The sequence below is a fragment of the Ornithorhynchus anatinus genome, chromosome 2 (genome assembly GCF_004115215.2).
Source record: "Ornithorhynchus anatinus isolate Pmale09 chromosome 2, mOrnAna1.pri.v4, whole genome shotgun sequence".
NCBI classification, from domain to species: domain Eukaryota; kingdom Metazoa; phylum Chordata; class Mammalia; order Monotremata; family Ornithorhynchidae; genus Ornithorhynchus; species Ornithorhynchus anatinus.
This window is the reverse complement of record NC_041729.1, coordinates 135,323,537-135,338,896: the sequence shown is the minus strand read 5'-3', so window position 1 is coordinate 135,338,896 and position 15,360 is coordinate 135,323,537. Positions and strand designations below refer to the sequence as shown.

The window sequence follows — 15,360 nt, the reverse complement described above, 5'->3', positions numbered from 1 at the left end:
TGAGTAAGGGTCCGAAGCGGGGAAGAGAGTGAGTTTGGCGGAGGTGAGGAGGGAGGGCGTTCCGGGCCCGCGGGAGGACGTGGGCCGGGGGTCGACGGCGGGTTACGCGAGAACGGGGGACGGCGAGGAGGTGAGCAACGGAGGAGCGGAGTGTGCGGGGTGGGCTAAGCACTGGTGTAGACACAAGTTAATCGGGTTGGTCACGGTCTCTATACCACACGGGTCTCTCGCTCTAAATGCGAGGGAGAACACATATCGACTCTCCGTTTTCCAGCTGAGGAGACTGGCACAGAGGAGTTAAGGGACTTGCCCAAGGTCCCGCAGCGGACAAGTGATGGAACCGGGACCGGACCCCAGGTCCTCTGACTCCCAGGTCCATAGAGAAGCAGCGAGGCTCAGTGCAAAGAGGCCGGGCCTGGGAGTCAGAGGTCATGGGTTCTAATCCCGGGTCCGCCGCCTGCCAGCTGTGTGACTTTGGGCCAGTCACTGTGCCTCAGTTACCTCATCTGGAAAATGGGAATTAAAACCGTGAGCCCCACGTGGGACAATCTGATTACCTTGTATCCCCCCGGCGCTTAGAACGGTGCTTTGCACATAGTAAGCACTTAAATACCACATCATTATTCTCTTTCCCCTAGGCCACGGTGCTCCTCAAGTCTTTTACACTTGAAAGAACTGAGCGGCTGTCAGTCCCTAATATTTTTAAAAAAACCAAAAACCCAACAATAACCACACACACACAAAAAATTCCCTCATCGTAATCAAAGATCCAAAAAGCACAACTGCCTTATAATAGCCTACCTGCCACAGACTCTTGGGACACCTTACTCTTCCTTGGACTGTCCGGATAGAGCTTTCCATTAAGTTTCCTGACCGCCGTGTCAAAGTCTTCGTCTGAAAGCGAATAGTCGATAACGTAAATGGATCGGCTGATCTCCCACCGGAGGCGGTCCTGCCGTACTGTCCGTTTTCCCCGTGGGCTTCGCGTTAAATGCCGTGGCAGAATTAGGGCGCGTTCTTCCAAGAGCCCGCCCCTGCCCGGGTACCGAGTGAGGAGGTGACGAAAGAAAGGGATGCGTGATTCCGCCCAGCGTCGGCTACTGAAAGCGCAAGGACGCTTTTCCTCAATGCGGGCTTCTGCGAGAACCAACCCCAGAAATGGACGTGCCTGTATCGACCCCAGCGACAGGCTTCTAATTGCTACGATCGCTTTTGACGTGCGACGCTTCCGCTTGCCTCGGCGGACACCCGGATGCCTCCGTGAGGTCTCTCCCGCCCAGTTCACCTGAGGCTCGCCAGAATTATCTCGAGGACGGGAAGAAAGGTTTACCGTCGTCGTCTTCCTCGCTGAAGTAGCCCGGCTTGTTCTTGTAGCAGAAGAAAGTTGACGGGAGCTGCAGATCATCGGCGAGGGCTTTTTGCTCAGGGGTGGGCTTCAGCTCGTACACAACGAGAACGTCGTCGGAAGGAGGCTCTTCTTCGGGTTTCTTCTTCGCCTCGTCTACCGAAAAAGAGTAGCCAAATGTTAGTTTAAATCGGGGCGCAAGGAGTTACACGTAACAACAGCGGTATCCGTTAAGCACTTACTGTGTACCAGGCACCGCACGGAGCGCTGGGCGGATACAAGAAAAATCGGGTTGGACACGGTCCCTGTTCCGCGTGGGGCTCGCAGTCTTATCCCCATTTTACTGATGAGGTAACTGAAGCACGGAGAAGTGCCGTGACTTGCCCAAGGTCACCACGGCAGACAAGTGGTGGGGCCGGGACTAGAACCCGCGACCTTCTGACTCCCGGGCCCGTGCTCTCTCGACTACGCCACGCTGCTTCCCACGTACAGATATCTAGGGCGTCACCCGAGATAGATCGCGAGGTTTTTCGGTGAAACCACCTCCGGCGGAATGGTGACGTGGTACGAATATTCATCCGGTAGCCACTCGGCTCTTCCTATGACGTGGAGAAAAACACGATGCCATCTTCCGCCATCGGCGGGCTGTCAGTATCAAATCTTCCACTGTTGTTACTCATCCGCTTTTCTCCGTTTGGATGGGAGCGTCGTCATAATCAGACAGCAGACTCCCGTGGGCAAGGAAACGGGTTCTTACTTTGTATTTTTCCCAGGGCCGGACGGTACGTGTCTCCTCATCCGCTCTTCCTCATTTTTTGTTTCAATGGTATTTGTTAAGCGCTCTGCGCCAGGCACCGTACTGAGCGCTGGGGGAGAGGCAAGCTCATCGGATTGGACACGGTCCCTGTCCCATTTAGGGCTCCCGGTCTTAATCCCCATTTTACGGTTGAGGAAACTGAGACCCAGAGAATTAAGTGACTTGCCCAAGGTCACGCAGCGGGCAAGTGGCGGGGGCGGGATTAAAACCCAAGTCCTTCTGACTTCAGGCCCGGGCTCTAACCGCTAGCCCGTGTTGAAGATCGTTAAAAATAGATTGTAATTTCCCACGAGCAAGGGAACACGTTTTTTATTTCGATTGGATTTTCCCTAGCACCGCACGATAGGTGCGCGACGTCACTGAAGTAGCTGGGAGTGACTCTCAGGACTCGGAAGAGCTGCGCGCGAGTTGCCGCGGAGAGGATTTGGCAGGCTAAACCAGCCAGTTAGCAAAAGAGCGGCACGTTGGCAAAGCTCACCGAACACGTGTTTTATGAAGGAAAACGTCACAAGAGTTAGTAGTTGCACGAAACAAGTCAAAAGCCAGACCTCGCCCGAACCAGACTGGAAATCCGGGTCGTTCGGCCGGCGCGAGTGAGACGGGGCCGGACCAGAAGTGACCGGAAAAGACTCGCTTTCGAAGATGCTGCGGCCGCCTCGGCCCCAACTGGCACACCACCGTCCCCCCTCTCGCTGCATCTGGCTACTTCCAAGGGATAATAGCCGTTTTCCTCCCTGCCAACTGACAACGGGGTGTTCCGGAGGAGCTGTGAATCAAGCGTGGCTTTGCCAACACCTCCCAACGCTTTGCCCAGACGTGCGTATCTCCTGTTATAATGGTTCCCAAACGGCATTTGAACTTTCACCTTTATGATCTCCATTTAAGCAGGTTGCAGATGGAGCCTACATCTGAGAAAGGCTGCAGAATCGAGCCTCATTTTCCAGCAAAATGCAGAATTTCCCCGCGGGTCAGGTCTTAATTAGGACGTGAACGTACTATATGTTCGCCATCAGATTTCCCAGGGCGGGGATCTCCGTTCCTCTTCTTTTTTTGAATGGCCAGTTTAAAAATGCGTTCGAAACCTCGGCTAACTTGCCTTTTCCCCAGGATTTTCATCGATCCACGGTATTTAACAAGCGCTTCCTGCGTCCAGAGACCGGCACTAAGAGGTTGGGGAACGTCCAATACAAAAGAATCGGTGAACGCACTTCCAGCTCACAGGTTTACAATCTAGTGGAGTGTCGAGATTAGCGTAAAATAGATGGTCAGCCCATGGACTCTGGGCTCACTGCGGGCAGGGAACGTTAGACCGAACTCCCCCAAGGGCTTAGTACAGTGCTCTGCACACAGTAAGTGCTCGAAAGATACGACTGGATGAATGACTCTCAGTTACTAATTTTTACAGAAGCTGCCCGTTCAACCGCCCTAAATGACTACCGCCAACTAAGCATTGTGTATCTGTAATTTATTTATTATTTCTATCAATGTCTGCCCCCCCCCTCTAGACTCTGAGCTCGTCGGGGGCCGGAATGTATCTTGTAGCGTACTCTCCCCAGCGCTCAGTACAGTGCTTTGCACCCGGTAAGCGCTCGATAAAGAGGACTGAATAAGCAGCCTAAATAATCAGAGGCTCCGAGGCTAGCGCTTTCGACGACTGGGTACAAAAGGGCTATAAACCGGAACCAACGGGCTACTTCTTTTCGGCGTGACCGCCGCCATCAGCCGGGAGACCACCAGACGGACGGCTGCCGCCCAAGGGACGCTGCGTCGTCCCTTCCCCCTCCACCAATCTAAAGCCACCCAGGGTGCCAGAAGGAAGGGGTCCGAGCCGAGGGCGGAAGAGGCCAGCGGGCGGGCGGTCGGTCCGGGATCCCGTGGTGGGTTTGCAAGCGAGACTCGCGCTTGGCTACCGAAACATCGACCGCGGGCGCAGGAGCCCCGTTCCTACTCGCTTCTCCCGAGCCGATGCGAACGACAAATGAGATTATCCACGCAAAAATTCTTTCCCAGAAAACAAACCCCCCAAAAAAGGCAGGGACCATGCAGACACGGCCAAGTCATGCATATGAGTCAGTTAAATGTCACTCTACGCCTCCAAGTTTTCTACGTTAGAGGGAAGACTCTCTTCCCTACCTCGAGAGATGTGGTCAAAGTGTGAGCAAACCTCAAAGGCCACTTGAGATTCAAGAACGAACAGCTTTATGTTACAGCTGCCAGCCAAAAGGACTTTTCGTTTGTTTTTTGTTTTTTTTTTTTTTTAAAAAGCAGCATTTTTAACATGCAGTTTGCATGCTATTAAAATATTTTCATTTCCTTCGGGAAATGACTGCCAATAGCGGGCCGGCTGCTAAGAACACTCATCTCACTCTGACAGCGGGGACGAAATACCTTTGCTGTCGGGCTGTGAAGAGGGGGTACTTGTCCAAAAGGCCATTGGATTAGATTTAAAAAGGCTAAAATTAAATCCTAAAAAAAAAAAAATAATATAGAGTTAAGGGATTTCATTTTTAAGGGCCGGGGGCGGGTGAGGGGATCGATTCCTACGACCGATCTAAAATACGGTTTGAAAAAGAGAATTCCGAAGTTTGTTTTTTTTTGCAAATGCCTTATATCACCACTCTAACCTACAGAATTCATTCAGTAGTATTTGAGCGCTTACTATGTGCAGAGCACTGTAGTAAGCGCTTGGAATGGACAATTTGGCCGCAGACAGAGACAATCCCTGCCCAATGACGGGCTCACAGTCTAGTCAAGGGAATAAAGTAGTAATTAAAGGTCTGTCGATTTGGCATCTCCACTACAAAAAATCTGCAGTCTCTAAAACCCAAACTGCGTTCACGCCAATACCGAAGTCCTAACGGACAAAAATTTACGTTATTTGTTCAAATACAAAATAACCGGTCTTTAAATACGTCGCAATTCTGTACGAAGTGGTGGGGGCTCTCTTCTGGCTTTCCGACAGGGAGGGGTAAACGAATTCTCCCACACACTCAACGTATGCCCAGGGTTTAGTACACCCTGCAAACGTACTCCAAAGAGATTTTCCAGATAGGTGCACTTGAGCGCTTACGGCGTGCGGAGCACTGCCCTAAGTGCTCGGGAGAGTACGATGCAGCTGGAAACGAGTAAGTCTCCTAAAAAATAAAGCCAAAGGTAACAGCTTTTCCTCTTCCTTGGTAAAACGTTGGCTGTGCCATCCCAAACGGTCTCGTACGCCAGTGGAGAAAGCACCTAAACCTAACGCATTTTCCCAACTCCACTTGGAGTCACAGTAATAGCTTCTGGGACGCCGAGGGAAGTCTCATCACGCTGAGTAAAAACAATTCGGCCCAAGGGAGGAGTTTTCCGAAAACTGACACGCCTGCCAGGAAAGTGCAGCTATTCAAAAGCCAACCTGTACATTCGTATGCCTCTGCCTTAGGAACCTACATCAAATAACCCACTACTGAAGTCACCACTTCACCAAATAGAAAAAAAAAAGCAGCACAAAGACTCAGAAAGGCTCGGTGTAGATGGTTTTTAACCCGCAACGTCGACTCCCCTAACTGGCAACACGAGCCCGGCGAACAAAGAAGAGCTTCGAGAAAGAAACGGCCGATTTAACACCTACCCTTTTCTAGTGTTTCGAACGTGAAAGGAGTCGAGGAGGTCGGCTTGGCCAAGAGGCTCCGGGGACCGCCGTCCGAAGCCTCTCCGACGACGGACGTGCCCGGGGATTCCACTTCTCTTTTCCTCCCGCTCTGGGCTTCGGAAATATCTTCGTCGCTTCTGCTTTTGGACGGCGCGTTGAAGCTGAATCCGAACAGAGACCCCGTAGCCGAGTTATTTCCGAAGGTAAAGGGTTTGGATTTCTCGTTGCTGAAAATGCTCTTGACCGACTCGGAGCCGAACACGAACTTCGGGGGCGAGACGACGGCTTTCGTCGGCGTCTCGGAAGCGCCGGGTACCTCCGGGGCTTCCGGGGCCGCCTCGGCCTCCTCCTCGCTCCGGCTGAGGTCGGTCCTCTCTCTCGTCGTCTCTTCCAGCACGGCTACCGCGACTTTGCCGCAGGGGGATTCTCGGGGGGTAGGGGCCCGGGCGAAGCGGGGACTTATGAGAGTCTGCGTTTCCTGGGCCCGCTTGGCTTCGTCGAAAATCTGCCCGAACGAATCGGCGACGTCCTGCAGCTTGAAACGGACCGCTAGATATTCCACTTTCCTTTCTCCTTCTGCGAAATCGCAGGCGGTCCACACCCAGGCTCTCTCGGCCCCTTTCATCTTCTGCAAGTTCATGTCCGGGGTTATGCGGTGATTGGCACAGAGCTTCAGAACCTGATCCCGCCTCATGACTATGCGCGCGCGCTTGTTGTCGTAGTTCTGTAAGATCTTTATGTCGCCGATTCCCCTCTCTTTCCACTGACCGGCGTCTTTGTCGTACCTGTACAGTTTGGCCCTGTGACTGAAGACCACCTGCTCGTTTTCCTCGCCGCTGGACACCTCTATCAGATCGGGCAACGGCACGACGGGTTCGAAGTACTGCCCGTCTCTCTCCTCTTCCTGAGTGACGTCGGACTCTTCGTCGGTGCCGACGGAGGCCCCGCTCTGATTCAGCCTGGCAGGGGACTTCGAGGGGCTCAGGGCGGATTTGAAGCTGAAATTGAACCCCGCCGTGGACTCCCCGAAGCGGAAGAGGTTTTTCCGCACGGGGCTGCTGGCTAACGGGGAGGCGTAGACCGAACTGCTGCTCACGCTGTCGTCCAAGGCGTCGTCCCGCAGATCGTAGCTCCCCCACTCCGGAGCGGGCCCACTGTTCTCCGGCAGGGCCTTTATCACCGACTCGGAAGGCCCGGCGCCCGGGCCCGAGTTTCTCGTCTCCTCCTCGGTGAGTTTCGCCTTGTCGTTGGTCAAGAACGTCTTGAGGTTCTTCAGCCCGCTCTTCATCTCTTCGGCCCTCTGGATCAGCTTGGCCGCTCGGCCGGTATCTACCAGCTTGTGAGGGGTCTGAAGCGGGATATCTAGCAGGAGTCGCTGGCACTCTTCAAACTTCTGCTTGAATTCTTCGGCCAGCTCGGGGGTCTTGAACCTGGCGGCCAGCTGCTCCAGCTTGGCGTCGCCATCGGAGAAGTCGCTGGCTAACCACATCCACGCCCTGTCAGAACCGGACAGGGGCTTGAGGTTCATCGTGGTGGTTATCCAGTGGTTGGCACACACCTTCAGGACCTGCTCCCGCCGCATCAGCATCCGGAGTTTGCCGTTGACTTCGTTCTTCAAGATCTTCAGGTTCCCTAGGCCCCGTTCTTTCCACTGGCTTATCTCTGCGTCGAACCGAAACAACTTCACCCGCTGGGAATACAGCACTTTCTCATCCTCTTCTCCCGTAACGAGCTCCACTTTTTCGGGCATCTGCACCACGGGTTCGAAGTGGATGTCGTCGCTCTCCTCCGTCTTATAGGCGTCGTCGTCCTTCTCGGAATCGGCCGAGGTGTTGGCCACCTGAGCCGCCCCCCGACCGCCCTGGGACGAGAACAGTTTCTCGCCCGCCCCCGAGAAGCCCTTGAAATCGGGATCCTTTTGGCCGAACTGAAATCCGTCGCCCGAAGAGGTCTTGGCGAGGTCGGCGAAGGTGAAGGTGCTGCTGCTCTGGCCAAAAACCAGGTCGCCACCGCCTTGCTTCTTACTGGGGTCTCGAGACTGGGGGCCCGTTTCACCTGCCGGGGGGGGCTCGTTCTTTTTTTCTTGCTCCTTCGGCTCCCGGATGCCAAATTTGAACCCGCCGGCAGGCACCGGCTTCGCAAAGCTAAATCCTTCCGTGGAGGCGGCCGCCGTTTCCGTGCCGGAGGGAAGCTGAAACGGGAAAGAAGCCGGGGAGCTTCCTTGTTCGGCCTGGCCGAATTTCACACCCTGCTCCGCGAGGCCAAATTTAAATCCCTGCACTCCTTGGCCGAATTTAAATCCCGGTCCCGCCTGGCTCCCGGAAGGTTCCGATGACTTACTCTTGATGCCAAACGTGAAAGCCGAAACCGCTTCGGGTTTCCCCGCTGGATTGGGCGTCTCGCAGGCCACGCATTTCGAAGCGGCGTTCTCGTTTCGTACCAAGCACACGCTGCAATCCCACTGCCCTTCCTTTTTAGTAAAGAGTCCGTCGAAACCACCCTGGGGAGGCTTGCCGGCCTCCGAAGAACCGAACTTCGGAGCGGGAGGAGCCGGAGCGGCGTAGGTGGGTTGGCTCTGTGAATTCGGACTCTGACACGCCACGCACTTGGAGGCGCCGGCTTCATTCCGGACCAGACACACGTTGCAATCCCACTGTCCTTCCTTTTTGGCAAACATTATGTCAAAACCACCCTGGGCGGCCTTGCCGGCCTCCGGAAGACCCAACTTCGGAGCGGGAGGAGCCGGAGCGGGACAGAGGGGTCGGTTCTCCGAATTCGGACTCTGGCACGCGACACACTTGGAGGCGCCGGCTTCATTCCGGACCAGACACACGCTGCAATCCCACTCTCCTTCCTTTTTGGCAAACATTTTGTCAAAACCAACCTGGGCGGCCTTGCCGGCCTCCGGAGGACCGAACTTTGGAGCCGGGGGAAGTCGAGAAGCGAAGGTGGGCCGGCTCTGGGAATTTGGATTCTGGCACGCGGCACATTTCGAGGAGTCGGCTTCATTCCGGACCAGGCACACGCTACAATCCCACTGCCCTTCCTTCTTCAAAAACAGGGTCCTGAAATCGGTGGCCACGGGCTTAGACAAATTGCCCTGGCCAAATTTGAAGGTAGGCTGTTGACTAAAGGGAGGGATATTGGCGCTCCCAGAGCTTGTATTCTGGCAAGCAATGCACTTGGAGGCCAGAGGTTCATTTCTCACCAAACAGACGCTGCAATCCCAGTGACCTTCTTTCTTGGGAAATACCGATCCAAACCTATCCTGAGGGTTATCTCTGTTCTGCTTAAAAGCCGTCGGGGTTTCGCCTAACGGGGGAACCGGCTGTTCCGTATCGCTCGGATTTACATTTTGACAGGAAACACACCTCTCGGCCGTCGCAGCGTTCCTCACCGAGCAGCGGTCACAATCCCACGTTCCTTCTTTCTTCGGGATCTGGAATCCGAAGTTCAGATTCCCGGAGGCGGGTTTGCCGGGATCCTTGTTCCCCTGGACCGTGGATTCTTTCGACCCCCCGACACTTGGGCTTGGGCAGACCGCCGGGCCCGGGCCTCTCAGAATGTTCTGGGCCTCTTCGAACTTGAGCTTGAAGAGCATCGCTTCCTCGGGCGTCTTGAACCGAATAGCGAGCTGTTCGGGTTTCGGCGACTCATCCGCGTAATCGAGGGCGTGCCATACGAACGATTTGTCCGACCCAGTATTGGGGGTCAGCTTCATATCCGTGTTGATATAGTGATTGGCGCAGATCTTCAGGACCTGCTCTCTTCTCATGAGCAGGCGGAATTTACCGGACACCTTGTGCCTTAAGATTTTCACATTTCCGACGCCTCTCTCCTTCCACTCTTTGGATTCCGCATCGAAGCGGAAGAGCTTGGCTCGATTGCAGAAGAACTCCTCTTCATCTTCTTCGCCCGTTTTGACTTCTATCTTATCGGGGAGCGGCACCACGGGTTCAAAGTGAGGCCCGTCGTCGTCGTCGTCTCCGTGGGCGCTTCCCACGTCCGTCTCGTGGCTCTTGTTGGCCGGGTCCGCGGAAGGGGAGCCGAATTTTGCCCTCCCGGCGTCCTGGAAGGAAAACCCCTCGTCGCTCCTCCCGAAAACGGGGGTTTTCGGTTGCCCCGAGATGCCGGGGATGGTTTTGCTCCCGAAACCGAACGCGTTCCTCTGCCCGGCGGTCTGACAGGGGGCGGGTTTGGGCCCAGCGAAGCGATCGTCTTGTAGAGGCTTATCCGACGTCAAGAGCCCCAGAAGGCTTTCGCTGTTGTTAAAGGTCGACGTGAGCGGCGGGGCCGCCGCCTGAGGAGAGGAAAACGTGAAGTCGCCGTCGTTGGATTTGAAGTTCGAGTTGAATTTAAAGGGGGTGGGCTGGGCCGCTGGGGCCGGCGTGCTCGAGGGCTGCCTCGCTCCCTCGGCCGGCGCCGCTTTTCCGAAGTTAGGCTTCCCGAATTCGATGACCTTGGGGTCGGCGGATTTTGAGGGCTGGGGGGGCGGCGCCGAGGGCTTGGTGAAATAACCCGGCTCCGGCAAGGGTGGATTTACGTTGGCCTGAGGGACGTTGTAATTGAAGTATTCATCCCCCCGGGGAGACATGAGTCCGGCGGCGGGGGAATCGAACCGCAAGGGGGGACCGTACATTTCTTGAGAGAACATACACGTAGAGGTGTTCTGCAGAGGCGGAGTGTGCATCTGCTGCGGGTAGGCATAAATATGCTGTTGGGGAGTAAGCCTATTCATTCCGTACACTGGGGCCTGTAGGGTGGCGGGCGGGGGGAGAAAAAAAAGAAGGCAGTTTAAGATTTCTCGTGGTCACACGCAAGGAGTAATTAAACCACTTCCCTTCACAGTCCCGGTCACATCTCTACCCCAAAACCAAGAGTGGGAGGTAACAGTAATAATCATTATAATAATAACAATAATAGTGGGTATTTCTTAAGCACTTCCTACGTGCCAAGCACTTTACTAAGGATAGATACGAGATAATCGGGCCGGACACGCTCCCCGTCCCACACGGGGCTCACGGTCTTTAATCCCCATTTTCCAGGCGAGGTAACTGAGGCGCCGAGAAGCGACCTGCCCTAGGTCAACGAGTGGCAGAGCCCGGACAGCCCGGGCTTGGGAGTCAGAGGTCGTGGGTTCGAATCCCGACTCCGCCACCTGTCGGCCGTGTGACTTTGGGCCGGTCGCTTCACTTCTCGGTGCCTCAGTGACCCCATCTGGAAAATGGGGATTGAGACTGTAAGCCCCACGTGGGACAACCTGATTACCCTGTATCTATCCCAGCGCTTAGAAAGGTGCTTGGCACATAGCAAGCGCTTAATACCAGTATTATTTCTGACTCCCAGGCCCACGCTCTTCCCCCTAGGCCACGCCGCTTGGAAGACGGACGAAACTGTCACCGCTCCGCATGACCCTCCCAGCTTCAAGACTCCCAGCAAAAATTCAGATTGCCCGAGCTGGACTGACATGTCAAAATATCCACCAACGCTTCCAGGGTTGACCGATGCCTTCCATCTCGCACAGTGGACAGTTGGAAAAATACAAACAACGTCACCCTCCACGAGAAGCTCTTCTTGTGGATAAATCGTAACACACAGACAACAACACGGTGATAAACGGCAGACGTCAGTACAAGAGGATGTCACTTAGAAAAAAGGAAACATCCGAGACCGATTCTGTCAAGACAAATAAAGCTGAGACATTTTGTTAGTTATACTCTGTATTACCTTTGTGGGTGTTACATTAGCTGCTGTTCTCAGGAGATATTGGGAATTATAGGCCGGAGACTGATTGTAATACCCTGAAGGCCCGGTGGTTGCCACTAAAATCGAAAATAAAAGTACCAGTAAATGTTAAAGATTAAAATTACAATTAAAATGTAGATGTTTGGGAACACTTGCTTTCCCAAGACCATATTCTTTAATGCGAGAAAATGTTCTCAGCAAGCGCATCAAGTCTCTACGTGTGTTTTCCCAACAATATTTTATTACTGGAGCCAGATGGATTGGGATTCCCTCTTCTGTCCGCACAGTAGGTATCTTTGGCTCGGGGTCAAATAGGAGACGAACCAAAAATAGGGGATTACTGGGGAGGCTCAATAGATTCTACGGGTGTTCTGGGATGGCACCGTCACGATCTGAACACTCAGGCCTGACGCGGGGAGAGTCCGTAACAATATACCAAATATAATCTAACAAAGACTTTAAAGACCGAAAAACGCCGACGATCGAATGACTACCTAAATCCACGCAAAGGTTCTGAGAATGTCAACACTGCTGTCTCGTTACAGGACTCACGTTTCAGCTACGCTCCGTGACGCCGAGCATAGGTTCTGGCCAGAAGTATGTTTATTCCATAAAGTTCTCCACCATGACACCGCAAACAGATAATACGAGTGATTCTAAGCATTGTTTCGAAAGGGATTCGACGGGGACAGGGAAGACGCCATCGCTTACCGCCGGACTCTCCGATCTATTTTCTGTTACTGTGCTCGCCGTAAAATCGACGGCCTCCGTTCAAGTTTGAACTCTTTTTTTTGTTTGTTTCTTTACAGATTCTTCGCTAGCAGTTTGGCGGCACAAACTATTCTCCTTGCACCATTTTTCTCATCGATAGCTTAGCGGGAATTTGCCAGTCTACTTGCCTGTTAGCGGGGCACCCTGAAAATTTTGGGTTCCCTGATAACCATCCGGCACGGACTCTGTTCCATAACCATCTGCAGGCCAGCGGTGAGGAGACCCAGTAGAGTTGCTGCTGTTTAATTTCAATTCGTGCATTTCTTTCTATATGTCGAAGAAAGGAAGGACGACAGAGTCACGCGCAAATCATTTAGGCATTCGACGGCCCACTAAAAGCAGCTCTTTCAAGGTGTTACTACAAGGATTACACAAATGTTTTGATGACCAATGAAGTACCTGTAAGTAACCTTACCGAACAAGTTTATAAAATCAAAAGCAAACAAGTACGCGGACAGAAAAATCCAGACTTATTTACTCATAATCCAGCCCTCTCAGAGGGAAAAGGGAAAATCCAGACAGAATAATAATAATAATGTTGATATTTGTTAAGCGCTATGTGCAGGGCACTGTTCTAAGCGCTGGGGTAGACACAGGGGAATCAGGTTGTCCCACGTGGGGCTCCCAGTCTTCATCCCCATTTTACAGATGAGGGAACTGAGGCACAGAGAGGTGAAGTGACTGGCCCACAGTCACACAGCTGACAAGTGGCGGAGCTGGGATTCGAACTCATGACCTCGGACTCCAAAGCTCGGGCTCTTTCCACTGAGTCGCGCTGCTTCTCTACATTTGGGAATTAGTTTTAGATTACCCCTTGAGGACTCAAACAGGGATCCTGAAAATTCAACATTAAAGGCCGCTCATCTTGGCGCCAGAAGAGCTCCGAGGGCTCTAGAAGATGCTATTTTCAGGGACCTAAATTACTATTTTTTAAAGGGCAGTGTTAAGCGCTTACTGTGTGCCAGGCACTGTTCTAAACACTGGGGTGGATATAAGCTCATCGGGATGGACACAGTCCATGTCCCACTCGGGGTTCACAGTCTTAATCCCCATTTTACTGATGAGGTAAGTGAAGCGCAACGCTAAGTCATTTGCCTAAATTCACCCAACTGACGTGACGGTACCGGGATTAGAAACCGAGGCCTTCGAGAGTTAACACGCAAGTCTCGATTGATCACCGTTTAATCAACTACGAGATCTGCCCCCTCCCCTCACAAAAATAAGTTCCACCTCCTTACTTTAATAGCTTCTACTTGCTGGCAGATCATTTTCAGCAAAGAGTTCTGATCTTCCGCCCAGCGAGGTGGCGTCTTAGGAGAAAACTACAACATAAAAACCAAAAGGTATGATTAAAAAAAAAAAAAAAAAAAAAAGGATCCGAAGACTAACAACGGAAAGCTAGACTCGGCCCTCCATGCCGCACCTTGTAGCTTTTACTCGGTGATAGGGAGTACTTAGTGGGAGAAGGAGTAGAGTGTTGTATTTCGGAATCGGCGTTCTGTGACGAATTATTCTTGTAAAAGGGGTCTCCACCATATTCAAGTTCGTGCATCACAGAATTCAGCATCTCTTTCACAGATTCTAGTGTCACAGGTAACTAAAAATAAAAAGAAAAATCACAGCTCTCTCTACTCATACCAATACAGAGATGGCAAAAATATGAAAATTGGGTCTAGGTAAATATTTACATATGGAAAGAAAATGCAACCAAGATTTTTTTTTCACTCGAAAGAGCATTTTGAAGAGTTACCCCCAATAGGTACTTTGTCCAACTTCCTTTATTCATTCAATCGCAGTTATTAAGCATCTAACCAAGATTTTTTAACTCGTAAGCGCATTTTAAAGAGTCGCTCCCAATACGTTTTGTCCAAATTTATTTATTCATTCGGTCGTACTTATAAAGCGCTTAGTGCGTGCAGAGCACCGTTCTAAGAGCTTGGGAAAATCTAATAGAGAGATAAACGGTGACATTCTCTGCCCACGATGAGCACGCGGTCCAGTCAATTCACGCTCCCGAACGCAACAGGAGAGTCCGAGGGTACAGGCAGACGGGGGGACCACAGATGACAACTATCACGTGACATGATCACCCCGGGGATGAGCCCTTATTGCCCCATGCCCTGCCCCTGGGAAAAGCCCAAATGCCCTGGGGTGGGGGTGGCCGGGTCAAGGGTCCCCATCATTTACCGTTGCCGTGTTGTGCCTCGGATGGCTTTAAGAAAGATCGAACGACTGCTCGGTGAAGTTTAGAAATTAGAGTATATGGCGTGAAAAAAAAAAAAATCAGTCCATATTATTCTTCTGGGCTTTCTGGGATGGGCCCTAATTTAGAACGTGCAAATTTCTGAAGAAACGGATTCCAGGACACCACGTTTTAAGGACCGTAACCCTGGTTGTGTCGTGGGGCTTGTTTGTGAATTTCTAAGCAATTCTCCAAGTCTGCAGAGTAATCCTTCCAGATGTAAGCTCCTTATTATTATTATCCTATCTGTTAAGCGCTTACTATGTGCCAGGCACTGTAATAATAATAATGACGACGGTATTTGTTCAGAGCTTATTATGTGCCGAGCACCGCTCGAAGCGCTGGGAGGGATACAAGGTAATCAGGTTGCCCCACGTGGGGCTCACAGTTTTAATCCCCATTTTACAGAGGAGGTACCCGAGGCACAGAGAGGTTAAGCGGCTTCCCCGAGGTCACACAGCAGACAAGTGGCGTTGCTGGGATTAGAACCCACGTCCTCTGACTCCCCAGCCTGCGTGCCTTCCCCTAAGCCACGCCGCTTCCCCACATCCTTGGTGGGTGGGGGATTGTTCTACCAAACTCTGTTATACTGCACTCTCCCAAGCGCTCACTACAGTCCTCTACAAAGAGTACGCACTCAATAAATACCACTGCTCGACTGATTAACTGCTGGAACTAAGCAGCCCACAAAAGCCTCTCTAGCATTTTTCCTTCCTCCCTCCAGTCCGAAGCGACACATATCAATAATAATAATAATGATGATGTCGGGATTTGTTAAGCGCTTACTATGGGCAGAGCACTGTTCTAAG

The 15,360-nt window shown here is 52.4% G+C and overlaps 1 protein-coding gene across 3 annotated transcripts in view; it reads right to left on the bottom strand.

Moving 5' to 3' along the window:
* Nucleotides 1-15,360, bottom strand: part of RANBP2 (RAN binding protein 2) — a 60,498-nt gene that overhangs the window by 12,498 nt on the left and 32,640 nt on the right. Inside the window, exons 16-22 of one of the 3 annotated variants that reach the window (XM_029057955.2) lie at nt 13,733-13,906; nt 13,548-13,631; nt 12,438-12,576; nt 11,521-11,615; nt 5,773-10,546; nt 1,331-1,501; nt 802-894 (exon numbers count right to left, since the gene is read on the bottom strand). In XM_029057955.2, the coding sequence (XP_028913788.1) occupies nt 802-894; nt 1,331-1,501; nt 5,773-10,546; nt 11,521-11,615; nt 12,438-12,576; nt 13,548-13,631; nt 13,733-13,906 (5,530 nt within the window). Of the gene's footprint in view, nt 1-801; nt 895-1,330; nt 1,502-4,550; nt 4,612-5,772; nt 10,547-11,520; nt 11,616-12,437; nt 12,577-13,547; nt 13,632-13,732; nt 13,907-15,360 lie in introns of those variants that run through there. The other 2 variants (XM_029057956.1, XM_029057958.1) reach the window with 2 other exon arrangements.